This window comes from Dreissena polymorpha, chromosome 5 (assembly GCF_020536995.1).
Source record: "Dreissena polymorpha isolate Duluth1 chromosome 5, UMN_Dpol_1.0, whole genome shotgun sequence".
NCBI classification, from domain to species: Eukaryota; Metazoa; Mollusca; class Bivalvia; order Myida; family Dreissenidae; genus Dreissena; species Dreissena polymorpha.
The window spans coordinates 97,146,500-97,160,394 of NC_068359.1; the positions used below are offsets into that span (position 1 = coordinate 97,146,500).

The 13,895-nt window shown below is 38.0% G+C and overlaps 2 protein-coding genes across 2 annotated transcripts; both read right to left on the minus strand.

Annotated features, from left to right (window-relative positions):
- Positions 1-9,424: 9,424 nt before the first annotated feature.
- Positions 9,425-10,543, minus strand: LOC127831495 (uncharacterized). The gene has a single exon (XM_052356479.1). It carries the CDS (start codon positions 10,541-10,543, stop codon positions 9,425-9,427), a length of 1,119 nt encoding a protein of 372 aa, XP_052212439.1.
- A 57-nt stretch (positions 10,544-10,600) lies between these two features.
- LOC127831496 (uncharacterized) lies at positions 10,601-11,650 on the minus strand. The gene is made up of 2 exons (XM_052356480.1): positions 11,189-11,650; positions 10,601-11,065 (listed from the first exon to the last, which is right to left on the minus strand). The coding sequence occupies exons 1-2, from the start codon at positions 11,648-11,650 to the stop codon at positions 10,601-10,603; spliced, it is 927 nt and encodes a 308-aa protein (XP_052212440.1).
- Between the last annotated feature and the right edge of the window lie 2,245 nt (positions 11,651-13,895).

Genomic DNA, 13,895 nt, shown 5'->3' on the forward strand with positions numbered 1-13,895 from the left:
AACAATTTACTACTAAATAATTCACTGTGCCACTACTTTGTAACACTACATGTGTTTTCAATACACAAGCTTCATTGTTGAATAATTCCTTTGTCCGATGAAAATGCTTGCACTTCTTCTGATTGGGTAGATAACCACATAATAGATTTCGAAATTTAAACGCGGACCCTAAGTTCAAGGTCGAGGTCACAGTGGTAAACAATTTGATGCGCATGGAAAGGTCTTGTCCAGATACACATGCGTACCAAATATGAAAGCAATATCTGAAGGGACACAGCAGGTATGAGCCTTTTTCGAATCGCAGTCGCAGATTTTGAAACCTGAACGCTCACCTCAAGTTCAAGGTCAAGGTCACAGGGGTCAAACATTTTATGCGCATGGAAAGGTGTTGACCAGATACACATACATGCCAAATATCAAAGCAATATCTGAAGGACACAGAAGTTAGTTATGAGCCTTTTCGAATCGCGGTAGCAGTTTTCAAAACCTAAAAACTGGCCCCAAGTTCAAGGTCATGGTCACAGAGGTAAAATTGTTTATGCCCAAAGAGTGTTGTCCAGATATACATGCATACCAAATATGAAAGCAATATCTGGAGGGACACATAAGATATGAGCCTTTTTCGAATCGCGGTCGCAGATTTCGAAACCTGAACACTGACCACAAGTTCAAGGTCAAAGTTATAAGGGTAAAAATTGTGTGCGCATAGGTAGGTGTTGTCAGGATACACATGCATACCAAATATGAAAGCAATATCTGAAGAGACACAGTAGTTATGAGCCTTTTTCGAATCGCGGTCGCAGATTTTGAAACTTGAAAACTGAGCCCAAGTTTAAGGTAAAGGTCACTGGGGGTAAAAAATTGTATGCGCATGGAAAGGTGCTGTCCAGATACACATGCATACCAAATATGAAAGCATATATCTAAAGGGACACAGTAGTTTTAAGCCTTTTTCGAATCGCGGTCGCAGATTTCAAAACCTGAAAACTGGCCCCAGTTCAAGGTCAGGGTCAAAGGGGTAAAAAAAATTATGCGCATGAAAAGGTCTTGTCCAGATACACAGATGAATACAAATATGAAAGCAATATCTGAAGGGACACAGTAGTTATGAGCATTTTCTCGAATCGCGGTCACATATTTCGAAACCTGAAAACTGACCATAAGTTCAAGGTCAAGGTCAGAGGGGTAAAAAAATTTATACGCATGGAAAGTGTTGTCTAGATACACATGCATACCAAATATGAAAGCAATATCTAAAGGGACACAGTAGTCATGAGTCTTTTTCGAATCGCGGTCGCAGATTTCAAAACCTAAAAACTGAACCAAAGTTCAAGGTCAATGTCACAGGGGTAAACAATTGTATGCGCATGGAAAGTTTCTGTCCAGATACACATGCATACCAAATATGAAAGCAATATCTAAAGGGACAGTGTAGTTTTGAGCCTTTTTCGAATCGCGGTCGCAGATTTCAAAACCTGAAAACTGGCCCAAGATCAAGGTCAAGGTCAAAGGGGTAAACAAAATTATGCGCATGGAAAGGTGCTGTCTAGATACACATACATACCAAATATGAAAGCATTATCTAAAGGGACACAGTAGTTATGAGTCTTTTTCGAATCGCGGTCGCAGATTTCAAAACCTAAAAACTGACCCAAAGTTCAAGTCAAGGTAACAGGGGAAAAGAATTTTATGCGCATGGATAGGTGGTGTCTAGATACACATGCATACCAAATATGAAAGCAATAACTGAAGGGGCACAGTAGTTATGAGCCTTTTTCTAATCGCGGTCACAGGAAAATCTCTGACCCGGCCCCGCCCCAACCCCCAATAACTTTTGACGCAGGGGTCATTTCAAAATTCCGTCATTGTCACCGTCGCACATATGCTCATAGCTACCATGTTGTAAGTTTTAAGGTTCTAATGCTAATAGTGTAGGAGGAGCAGATGGCCAGGACGGACGGACAGACGGAAGGACGAATAGACGCACATCACCACAATATCCCCACTTTTTCTCCGAAAAACGTGGGGATAACAATTAAATTGCTCAGGTTTAAACCTTTATCCTTATCGTTAATTCATATTCATCAAAACATCACAAAACCACTACGTATTTTGATGATATCACAAACAACGGATGTGTATTCTATGTTAAAACTGTTTTAAAGGCTAAATGCGTGACATCCAGGTTCAAACATTTCCACAAATGGTAATGGATTTATGTATTAAGAGGCTTTCCGTGCCACAAAGAAAGCGAGAGTAGGCATTTTTAAGTAAAATTGATGACAATTACTATATAGCGTACATTGAACGGAAAGTTTTGATCACACAGATGATATCACTGACAATAGACATTTGACATATTACGGAAAAGCTGTGTTAAAAAGTCATCAAAGTGGCATGTATGCACGATTGTTCCACCACCCTCGTCATCATTCCATCTTCGATAGAATTTGTGATATGTGTTTGGACCTGCGGAATACTGTGAACCTGTAGCTGGATGTATGCTTCAACTCATGGACCACCTCTTTTTATGCATAAATGTGTTTACGGGTTTTAATTTTAGATTTTCTCATCTGTTTTGTGAAAAACGATCATCCATTGTCCTTGTTTATGACAGAGAGGCAGCGAAGAATGAACAGAGAGACAGCATTTTGACAGAAAGGCCACCGATATGCATCTACACCGTGTGTTGTGTTTTAGGGATATGATGCGTGCTGAATAAGGTCTATGGTTGTTACCTAAGATAGTATATGACAAACAGGAAGGAAACACACACACGGACAAATGTTCGTCCTTTAATTATATGTGAGGCATGTTAAACACAAACTATAAACACTTCCTAGTTTTCATAACTTTGATTTAATTTGAACTCAAATGATCCAGATCCGCGTTTCAGGCAGCACTCAATAGGTTGTGTCACGGACGTCATGGACGATACGAGCCAACTCTAAAAAGCAACGGGATAAAAATATACGTGAATATTGGTTAAACTCTTTCGTTACAATTAAAAAGAAATGAGGCAGTTTTTGCAAGGTGGATTTTTTATACACGTTAACTATTATATAGAGAATCAAAGGTCATTTTCTGCTCCTTTTGTTATATATCAGGCACGGCTTAGAATAATATAACGGCGATGCTTGCCGAGCAGTTATTTTATTCGTGCCGAGCGTGATTTTTACAAAAACATCAGGTAGTAACCTGTTTTACTGTTTATCATACCTCTTCGTCCCCGATATAAAATAAATAATGAAAAAATCGCTAAAAGCAGCATATTAGAGGGAAAGAATATGAATTATGTCGTTTGACGTGTTTATAATGACGTCATGAGCACGCGCGCTTAATATTGTAAAAAAAAGTTTGTTTGCTATTTGTGTTGCATTTTGTGTTTAAAATATATTACATCCTGGTATCAAATTGTTTGTTTTGTTGAATCTGATTCGAATTTACTTAAAAATGATAACTTTATAGTTTGATTCCTTATTAAATGACCATCCTCCCACCATGATTGATATCACAATTTCCTATTGACCATGATATAAAAAAATATATCAGGCAACTTTATATCAGGCAGATATCAACGCGGTGGTAATAATACAATTTTGGATGTTGTGCTGTTTAGATTGCATCAAATGATTGTTTTAATATTGTTATTGATTGTGTGTACAATAAATACTAGAACATTTCTATCAAAATGAATCAAATGCTAAGTGTTGAATACAGAAACGTTTTTAAGGAGTCGTTGGAAACCTATGCAAACAGCTTTGAAAACAGTTTGGGTTTTCGGTAAAAGCAAATAACACTTATGTTCTATTGTATTATCCCATTATTTCGCATTTTGATTTCGTTAGTTTGACAATTACTAGAACATTCCCCTTAGGCGACAAGTTATATAATAAAATGAATCAAATGTAAGTGCTGAATACAGAATCGTTTTTAAATTGTCGAAGGAAACCTATGCAAACAGCTTAAAAGGCAGTTTGGGTTTTCGTTAAAAGTAAATGACACTTATTGTTCTATTATATTATCCGATTATTATCGCATCTTGATTTCGTTAGTTTGACAATTATTAACAACTGCAAATGTCTTATGAATTAGAAAACGAAAACAAAACCATCATTATACTGTGCGTGGATTCTGTTTTAAAGAAGGTTGAATAAAGCTTCGTTTTTACACGGGTGTTATCTTTTCAATGCATGTTTTACGAAGGGGTAAAACAAGATATACGACAAAAATTGCCTAAATTGTTTGAAATTATGACTATATAAAACATTTGTATTTAAGACATATTGCTTCCAAATAATGTGTAGGTGCCACTTTAAACACGTACAGATGGGTGTTTCACAGGTGAACATGCAGCTGCTATATTGGCAGCATTCTGTGCACCGGGGGCATTCATGATCGGACGCGCAATCCCACAGGCATACAGATGGTCTGATGTCGCCATCTGGGCATGCGCCTGGTTTTTCTGGAACGAGTAAGTTTGTCGTCAAGGCTGGCGTTAAGCAATCTATTGCCTACTAAAGATGGATAAGTTCCAATATGGCGGAAAAATAGTTTATTACATATTTAAATATGATTTTAAATGGTATTATTACATTAAATAAAAGTATTCACAATATATCGTTATGAAAAACGAACTGGTACAAGCAATACATATTGCATTGTACAACAACCAATGACAAACATGAATAAATATCTAAATTCCTGTATTTACCAAAAATATGTTATTGCAATTGTAAAAAATATGGAATTAGAAATATTATGTGTGCGGTATCGATGCAGTTCAATTTTCATGATAGGGTTCGTTGTTCGTGAGGTAGGGAAGATAAATAAACATGTTAAAATAGCATAGTTAGTGTTCAAATTGTATGTTAACTTTTGTACCACAAAGTACCGGGTCATTGTTTAAAGAAACAAAACGCTACCAGTTAACTGTCAAATGAGAACGCACTACAATTTACAAAAACACAGGTCATTGATAATTTGTTTCTGCATACACTAGTATGATGTCCGTTAAGTTTACATTAATAAAGACAATTTACACAAGAAAATGGTTATCGTTATTTAACTTAACAACAGAAACACAAGCACACACGTACACAATTCTCAGAAGAACATACAACAATATAGCTCGTATTATAATTGCATATAAAAACAGTGTGTTAGATCATGTTTTAGTCGGAAGTGTTGTCCTGTTATCGGTGTTTATCAATGAAATAATATAAGCCTGATTGTTTTTCATTTACATAGTTTAGGCTATTTACAATCTGTACTTACGTGCAGAACATTGCACAATGAACGAACATACGAGACAGAATATCAGCAGCCGATGCATCTACAAACAAGACAGGAAAATACTGTTTTAATGATGATTAAAAAATTATGTCAATACTCAGTGTAATATCCATTAGGGATACAGATATACATTTCATAATAAAAAACTGTTTTATTCTAATATTTCGCCCAAATGGGCTTTATCAAAGTTTACAAATATGAATTAACTACATAGTTATAACTTTTATGCACATGAATAAAGTAAATGTTTTTCAACGTCAAAAATGAGAGGAAATGACGTCAAGACGTCATACATTACCATGTGATATACAATTGCGCCTAAATAAATAAATAAAAAACATACCGATGACAATTTGTTGTATTGTTCCTACACTTGATCAGAAATTCCTGCTCATTGCAATTTAATTATTATAATAATTAATACAGATATTAACTGTACCAGCCTAAAAATAATATTTACAAAATACAAATTCATTTAACTCTTTCTCTGCAACCTCGGCCATGTTTATAATATATAAAATACAATACTTTTAAAAAGTTAAATATTTAGTGTTTTTTTTTAGATATTAGAATAAAAGAGTGTTTTTTACTATAAAAAAATATGAAGAAGAACAAAAAGAGGATTCAGATCATGTCGATGGTGAGGGTAATGTGATAATTTTAAAATAAATTAAACAAAATTATGCATTACTATTAATTAGCATTTTATTAGTTTTAGAACGCGCATTTGAACTACCATAAAACCCATAAAGTAACGATATAGTGTAAACTTACCTTTATCAAAAGTCTATCCTTCACTTACTCAGTATACACGTGAAGTGCAATTTGTATTTAAACTCTTGAGACGCAGCTGTAATATTTATATGAATATTGTTGGCGCACCGCCAAAATTAAAGCGACATCGTATGCGGTTGTTGTGTTGTTCATTAATATAAATTTAAATTCGTATCCTGTTTACATGTTTTTTTTCCATTTTTTTTCAAATAATTAGCTCATTGATATCACTTTTAAATCCTGTTTTCATGGCATGTGTTATGCTGACGATGGATAATCTCCATACAAACAGATCAACGCCTCGTTGCCACTTATTATTTGTAGCGCTCGATTCTAATGAATGTTAAACAACAAAATGACTTTACATCTGGTTTTATAAATTGATATTTTTTGTTTTAGTTTTTGTAAAACACCCGCAATTGTAAGTAAATTTTGCTCAGGAAAGTGTTTGTTTGTCCTTTTATACATAAACGTAACTAAATTCATTATAACAAAATAAATAGTTTTCAGATATTTCATTACAACTGGTTTCAAGTTAACAGGAATAACCTTCTATTCTGCGTGCATGTTCCTTAAAATGAAAGCATTGATGTTTTATGATACCATACATTGATGTGAATTATTTATTAAACCGTGATTTGTTTTATCCGATTAATACAAATAGGGTTGTTATTGCCCCAGTGTATAAAGAGGTAAAAACTATTAAATTAAACATTATAAAGGTAAATCGCAAGTGAGTTTTTAATCTTTTTTTTACAATTTGTCCAAGAAGTTTGTACCCTATACAACTTAATTCATCTGTCTTATGTCTGACCAAATATAAAACAAATTCGTCAACATCGGAGCAAGTCTATTTAACATCTCGTACATACTGCGCAATTAAACTCAGTAACAAGTTGTATGCAGAAGCACTTGGCCTGATTTATATGATATCAACATGCAAAACATCAAAATACATGTTTTATAAAATTGGTGACATGTTGTAATGAACACCATCATGGTGCAATCCTTATTCCGGAGTAACGTTATAGATAAGTGTAATAATTCAAATTATTCACAGTATTAGTTGCGCTCGATTATAGTGAATCTTAACCAACACAATGACTTAACAAAGGTTTTTTAAATTGATATTATTGGTCGCAATGTCTGTAAAACAAATTTATGGTGCATACGTGGAAATATAAAATGTAAGTAAATTATGTTCAGGAAAGTGTGTTGTTTTCCTTATATACACACACGTAACTAAATTCATTTCTTACAAAAGGAATAATTTAAGCTATATCATTACAACTGGTTTCATGTTCTGCGATCAAGATCCTTCACATGAAAGCATTGCTGTTTTATAATACCAAACATTAATGTGACTTATTTATTAACCCTGATTTTTTATCGGATTAATAGAAATAGGGTATTATTGCCCTAGTGAATAAACAGGTAAAAATATCAACTTAATCATTATATAGGTAAAACGCAAGTCAGTTTTTAATCAATATTTTTACAATTTGGTCGAGAAGTGTTGTATCCTAAACAACTTCATTCATCGGTCTTATGTCTGATAAAACATAAAACATTTCTTCAACATCTGAACAATATATTTAACATCACGTACATACTACGCAGTTAAACTCAGTGGCAAGTTGTATTCAGAACAGCATGGTGCGAAGCACTTAACCTGATTTATGTGACATCAACATGCACAACATCAAAATACATGTTTTATTAAATAGGTGACAAGTTGTAATGAACTCCATCATGTTACAATCCTTATTCTGGATATAAATGAAAGATATTTGTACTAATTTAAACACTATTTCTCATTGATTAACGCCATCATGGCGTCATTGGACCAGCGCACATCGCTGTTACAAATCGACTTAAAAGCAGCAACAGAAATAAAACATAATGGCAAGTATGTATCTAAAATTATGAAGTTTGATATATTTTGTTTCAATATTAGAAACATCTTAATACTTACACTCCAACTCGAGGAATTGCAGTTCATCTGAAAATAGATTTAACATAATATATCTGCAAATGAATACATTTTGAAAAAAACACATAAATGAGTGAACTATAGTTAACGACATACACCTGTTCTGAACATGATTATTCTTATTTGTTATGGTTAAACAAAATTAATCAACATTTAAACTTGACAACCATATCAAGCGTTTGTAGACCAACGGGACAAATCATGGTATACATCCGTGGTTTTCGGTCAAATTGGGGCATGTTGTGGTTGTATACGAATATTGTTTAGCTCTGATCGAATCTGAAAACATTTTGTCATAACAATAGACCCATTACGTTTGTATCCTGTGTGACTTGTCTGTAAGCTAAAGTCATCCGACCTTATCAATATGTGAAACAACACGCTTTTTTCTTAATAAAATTTACAATAAGATTTGTATGGTTTCCAAATCAACGGTCCTGGAAAGTACGCTTATGTATGGCATCATTGGATTCAACACAAACATTTAAAAGCTCTTCATTCAATATTAATTAACACGCTTTTACATTTACTTATTCACATTATTACAAAATGTTTATAGTGTGACGTATGTGATAACATGTTTTAATAATTATGAGATGTAAACAGTCGTTAAACTGCTGAACTACTGACATCCTCAGTCGAGAGCCACCGATCACTGAATGTTTCGACCCATTAATCTCGATACATTCTCCTGGTGGTGGGTCCGCAGGGGTTGATCAATCCCCTACGTGTCAGTAGACGGCTGCCAGCTCCTCTCTTCTCTCATCAGCCAAAGCCATCTCGATGCTCTCTCCACTGCATCCCCAAGTCTGTTGACCGCTCGCTTTCTGTCTCTTCCTGTCAGGCCAAGTGCAGTGAAAAGTCTCCAGAGAGACTTTGACGGAAAGCCTCGGACGCCGACCTCCACTGGGAATAGCCACGTGTGCCACCCCTTCTCCTTGCATTCCCTCTGCAGATCAGCATATTTTGCTATTTTCCTCTCTATCGCCTCATCACAGCGTGACTCCCAAGGAACTGTGAGTTCAACCATCACCAGACACTTGTCCTTAGCCGACCAGATCACCATGTCGGGGCGTTGAGTTGTCTGGACTACACTTGGGAAAACCAGCCTTCGTTTCAGGTCAACAACCATCTCCCATGACTGCGCACGATCTAGGATCGATGCTGCTTGCGCCTGCTACTTCTTGATGGTTTCCCCTTCCTTTACAAACTGCATCTTCCTGGTCTCTTTCACAGTCCTCTTATTTCGCCTCTCCCTTTTCACTATGTCTGCCAGTTCTTGGAGGACCTTGTCGTGTCTCCACCTGTATCTTCCTTGTGTAAGGGCTGTCTGGCAAGATGATAGTGTATGTTCTAGCGTGCCTATCTTTCCGCAAAGTTGGCAGGTTGGGTCTTCACGTTTCCCCATCTGTGCAGGTTTGCTGGTGAAGGTAGCAGGTCGTAGACTGACCTGAGCAGGAAACTGATGCACAGAGGTTCGCTACGCCAGATATCCGCCCATGTCATCTTCTTTCCTGTAGTCTGCCACTTTGTCCAAGCACCCTGGCACCCCATTGCCACTGCCCTTATGCCTCGATCTTCTTCCTCGGCCAGACGTACCTCTGCCTGGACCATCTCCCTCCTTGTCCTACTGTCCGCCTTCTTCCAACTCCTCGTCTCCGCAAAGCCAAGACCTTGTGTTCCCACTGCCGTTGTTCCCACAATGTCTTTGTGTCGCAGGCGGCTCTGTGCTGGGGCTACAGCCTGGCTAGCGGACCACTTTCTTCCCGTCCTGGTTTCAACACCTGCTCTTCGGACCATGTCATCCCTTGAATCCTTCAGCGTCATGACAAGTCTGGCCTTTGCCACCTTGTACTCCTCCACCAACGAACTCAATGGGAGCTGTAGTTGATTTGTTCGTCCATAGAGTCCAATGTTGCTGAAGCTTGGTGGTACGCCAAGCCACTTTCGCAAATGCCTACTAATGGTTCTCTCCAGTCCTTCCACCACTGTTGTTGCCACCTCATAAAGCATCAGTGGCCACATCAGTCGTGGGAGAAATCCATTCTGGAATAACCAGGCCTTGAATTTGCCAGGTAGTCCGCTTTTGTCAATCTGCTTCAGCCCTTCAGTGAGCTGGTTCTTGATGCGCTTGATGTTGTTCCCATCTTGGAGTGTAGCATCATACCACTTCCCAAGGCATTTAATGGGGCTGTCCATTATCGATGGTATGTCCTCACCTTGCACTGTCAGATTGAATTTCTTGGTTGGTTGGCCTTTCCTGATAACAAGTGCTCTGAACTTTCTGGGTTTGAACCTCATTCTGGACCAAGTTGCTGCCTCTTCTAGGGCCGAAAGCATCCACCTTGCTTGAATGTGGGTCTTTGCTGTCAGAGTGAGGTAATCCATGAATCCCTTAACTGGAGGTAGGTAGATTCCTGTTGCTGCTTTTGGACCACGTGTCTCTCTCTTCGCCGCATTGATGATGAGGTTCATACCCATCACAAACAGGACCACAGAGATTGTGCATCCTGTGACAATGCCTTTCTTCAAGCTTTGTCATGCTGTTGTCTTGTCTCCCACAGCAAAGCGTAGCTTAATATCTGTGTAGTAGTCTTTTACCAGGTTACAAACATGTTCTGGTACATGATACTGCTCAAGTGCCTTCTCAATCAACTTGTGGGGTATTGATCCATAAGCGTTGTCAAGGTCTAGCCACACTACAGTCAGGTCATCATGGTTCACTCGTGCCTCCCGGATCACTTGGCTGAGAACACTGGTATGCTCGACGCAGCCTGAAAATCCGGGAACTCCACCCTTCTGAATTGACGTATCAACGTAGTTGTTGTCAGTAAGGAACGTTGTCAGTCGCTTGGCTAGGACTGCAAAGAATATTTTCCCCTCTACGTTGAGCAGAGAAATGGTCCGGAACTGACCAATATCCTTCGAGTCCTTCTCCTTTGGGCGAATATTCCCTCCGCTCTCTTCCAGCAATCCGGGATTTTGCCCTTTCTCCAAATAACTCTAAGTAGGGTCCATAGTTTCCGAAGAGTACCAGGGCACATCTTATAGACACGATAAGGAATGCCATTCGGGCCTGGGGCTGAACCTGTCCTCGCTTTCTTCACTACGTGCTGTACCTCAGACAATAATGGCTCCTTTGTGTGGGTCTTCTGGTTCTAGCCTTGAACAGTCACCCAGTGGAACCTCCCGTGAAGGATCACTGTGGACATTGCGTAAGTGCTGTTCTATGTCCTCCATACTGCTCTCTAATGTTCCTGATCGTTCGTTGTCAAGGGTGTCTTTGGAGAATTGGTATGGATTCTGGATTAATCTAGCTCTCTGTCTCTCCCTCTTCCTTTTCCTCTGTCTTGTTTGCTCAGCCTTGTTGAGAGTGCTCAGTTTCTCTCGTAAAGTGCTTCGTAACTGTTGGAGTCCTACTTTCTCTTCTTCCTTGGCTTTTCTATACTGCATCTTTACAATTGTAAGCTCCTTTCTGATCTGTTTGATTAGCCTCTGTCTTCTGCTGATGATTGGGGCTGGCTTCTCTGGCTTCTTCTCAGCCAAGCCAAACCTCTCTTTGCTTACAGTATAGATGAGGCCCGTCATTGCTCTTATCTTTCGGTCAGCTGGACCCTGGAGGGTTGTTTCCAGTATAGTGGAGACGTCTCGATCTAGCTCCTGCGACGCTCGCCGGTCTGTCGTCCTGGAGTGTCATCGTCCAGTGGGGGAAGCAGATCAAGAAGGGGGTCATGGTCGTCCTCTTCCTGCTGCCTGCCCTGGGTGTTTGAAACCAGATTCTCAGGAGCGTAGAGGTTCCTAGTTCTATGGGATTCTTCCCGACTTGGATCCTCCAACGTCTCACCAGGTGTACCACCTGAGCGTTGCTTCTTGGTGTCTGATTTCCCCACAATCAGTCCTGGCTTGATGTATCCGCAGTCCCCTTAGATTCTTGCAGATCTTGTCACATTTGCCACACTTCACTACTGCTATTTCTCCGGTCAATGTCCGTTGTACAAGCCTAGTCGTCATCGGTGTATCCGTCCTTATGAGTCTCTCATCCTCCCCCCCCCCCTCCCTCTTGGAAGACTCTGGGGGTATTCTTCTGTGTGTGAGTCTGTAGCTGATTTTGTGGTTGTTCCTTCACAGGAACTGCATTCCGGGCTGCAAACCCGTCGTGCCCTTCCCAGGCTTTCCTGGTGGTCATCTGTCTTTCCAGCGTCACCGTTCTATTCTCGGTTGTCATCAAGTCTTTCCTAGAAGTCACTGGTAAACCAGATGTGGAATGAGATGTAAACAGTCGTTAAACTGCTGGACTACTGACGTCCTCAGTCGAGAGCCACCGATCACTGAATGTTTCGACCCATTAATCTCGATACATTCTCCTGGTGGTGGGTCCGCATTAAACTAATGAAACATTACTATTGTTTACATCCGTTAGTCCTTAACTTAAGACATGTAGCGTAGTGTCTGTACAATTGCGGGTAAAAAATATCACACATTTAAACTATACTTAAATCGGTGATCTGCGCCTTTTTTTCAATGCAAAGCATTGCGAATGTTAACCGATTAAAACGAACCTCAACCAACAAACCAGATGAACACAATAAATGCATACTATGCACAACGAAGTTATAACAGACAGTGTATACCACGCCACATGGGTATGATTTGTATTTGTATGTTTAAACAACACGGCAATAACGCCTATTAAAACGTAATCGGAAAACCTTTCGCTGTAGCTCTTACAGATAATTATTTTGTAAACGTTTTCTGATAATCGGTCGCACAATAAGACGTTGTTATATCTTATTCAACACAAAGGGCCACAACTCCTTGTGATAACGAATAAAACTTTACAATATGCATTCACTGTTTAGAAATAAGTTGTTGTAAACCTTTAAAGATCACATACACTATTTAGAAGAAGCTACTGATGTCAGTTTAAAACAATTATTTGAATGTAAATTAATTAATATAATTAAATAATATAATTAAAAAAACAAGTAAAGTAATACAGTAAATACAATTTAAATGTAAATAAAACGTATCCTGAAATTTATACTATATTATATATAGCGATAAATCATACTCAATCGGTTAGAACGATTGCCAGACTTGGAATATCACAACATAATATCAAACAAATTAAGTGTCGCTTGACCATTATGTGATGCACTTTTACATGAGAAGCAATCAAGTAGCATTAAGCAGTACTAATTATTAATTAACGAAACATCACAAACATCACCACGTGTTTCGAAGATACAACATCGAACATACACTTAATGTGAACGTGTTTGAATGTTTATTACGTTTATCCAAGATCGAAGATTTAGACTCATTTGACGATATTTGTCAAAAGAATCCAATAAATAAGGACATACAAATACATGTATAGAACACATCTATGCATAGGCATTGACAGTTAAAGTAGTAAATGACAAAAGATATTTTGAAACATGCATGTAATAAAAATCTCCAATAAAACCATTTATTGCCAAATCGTAATTGTATCTGTGACGCCTTAAATCAGACCAATTACATTGTAATATCAGATGTTATAATCATTACAGTGCGGCCGATCGCTTAAAATGTGTATACGTATTTCTCAAAACTACACTGCTCGCGTGTTGCAAAGTATTTATTCAAGTGCAATACAACTTAACAAAACACAATTAGAACTTGAATTTAATGTTTCGCTCGAACAAATGTCAACTGATGGCTGTAATATGCTAAAAAGTGTACACTTTTACAGCGAGCCATTGACTCCGATGTTGTTTCAATAAGTCGACATGAAGGTGATTGAAATGTATGCATAGACATTTACAATGATATTCACTTTGTTAATCAG

Coding starts and splice junctions, on each gene's coding strand:
- LOC127831496 (XM_052356480.1), bottom strand. CDS start 11,650: ATGACGGGCCTCATCTATACTGTAAGCAAAGAGAGGTTTGGCTTGGCT. Junction 11,066..11,188: donor CACACAAAGGAGCCATTATT/GTCTGAGGTACA, acceptor GACCCTACTTAG/AGTTATTTGGAGAAAGGGCA.
- LOC127831495 (XM_052356479.1), bottom strand. CDS start 10,543: ATGGGTATGAACCTCATCATCAATGCGGCGAAGAGAGAGACACGTGGT.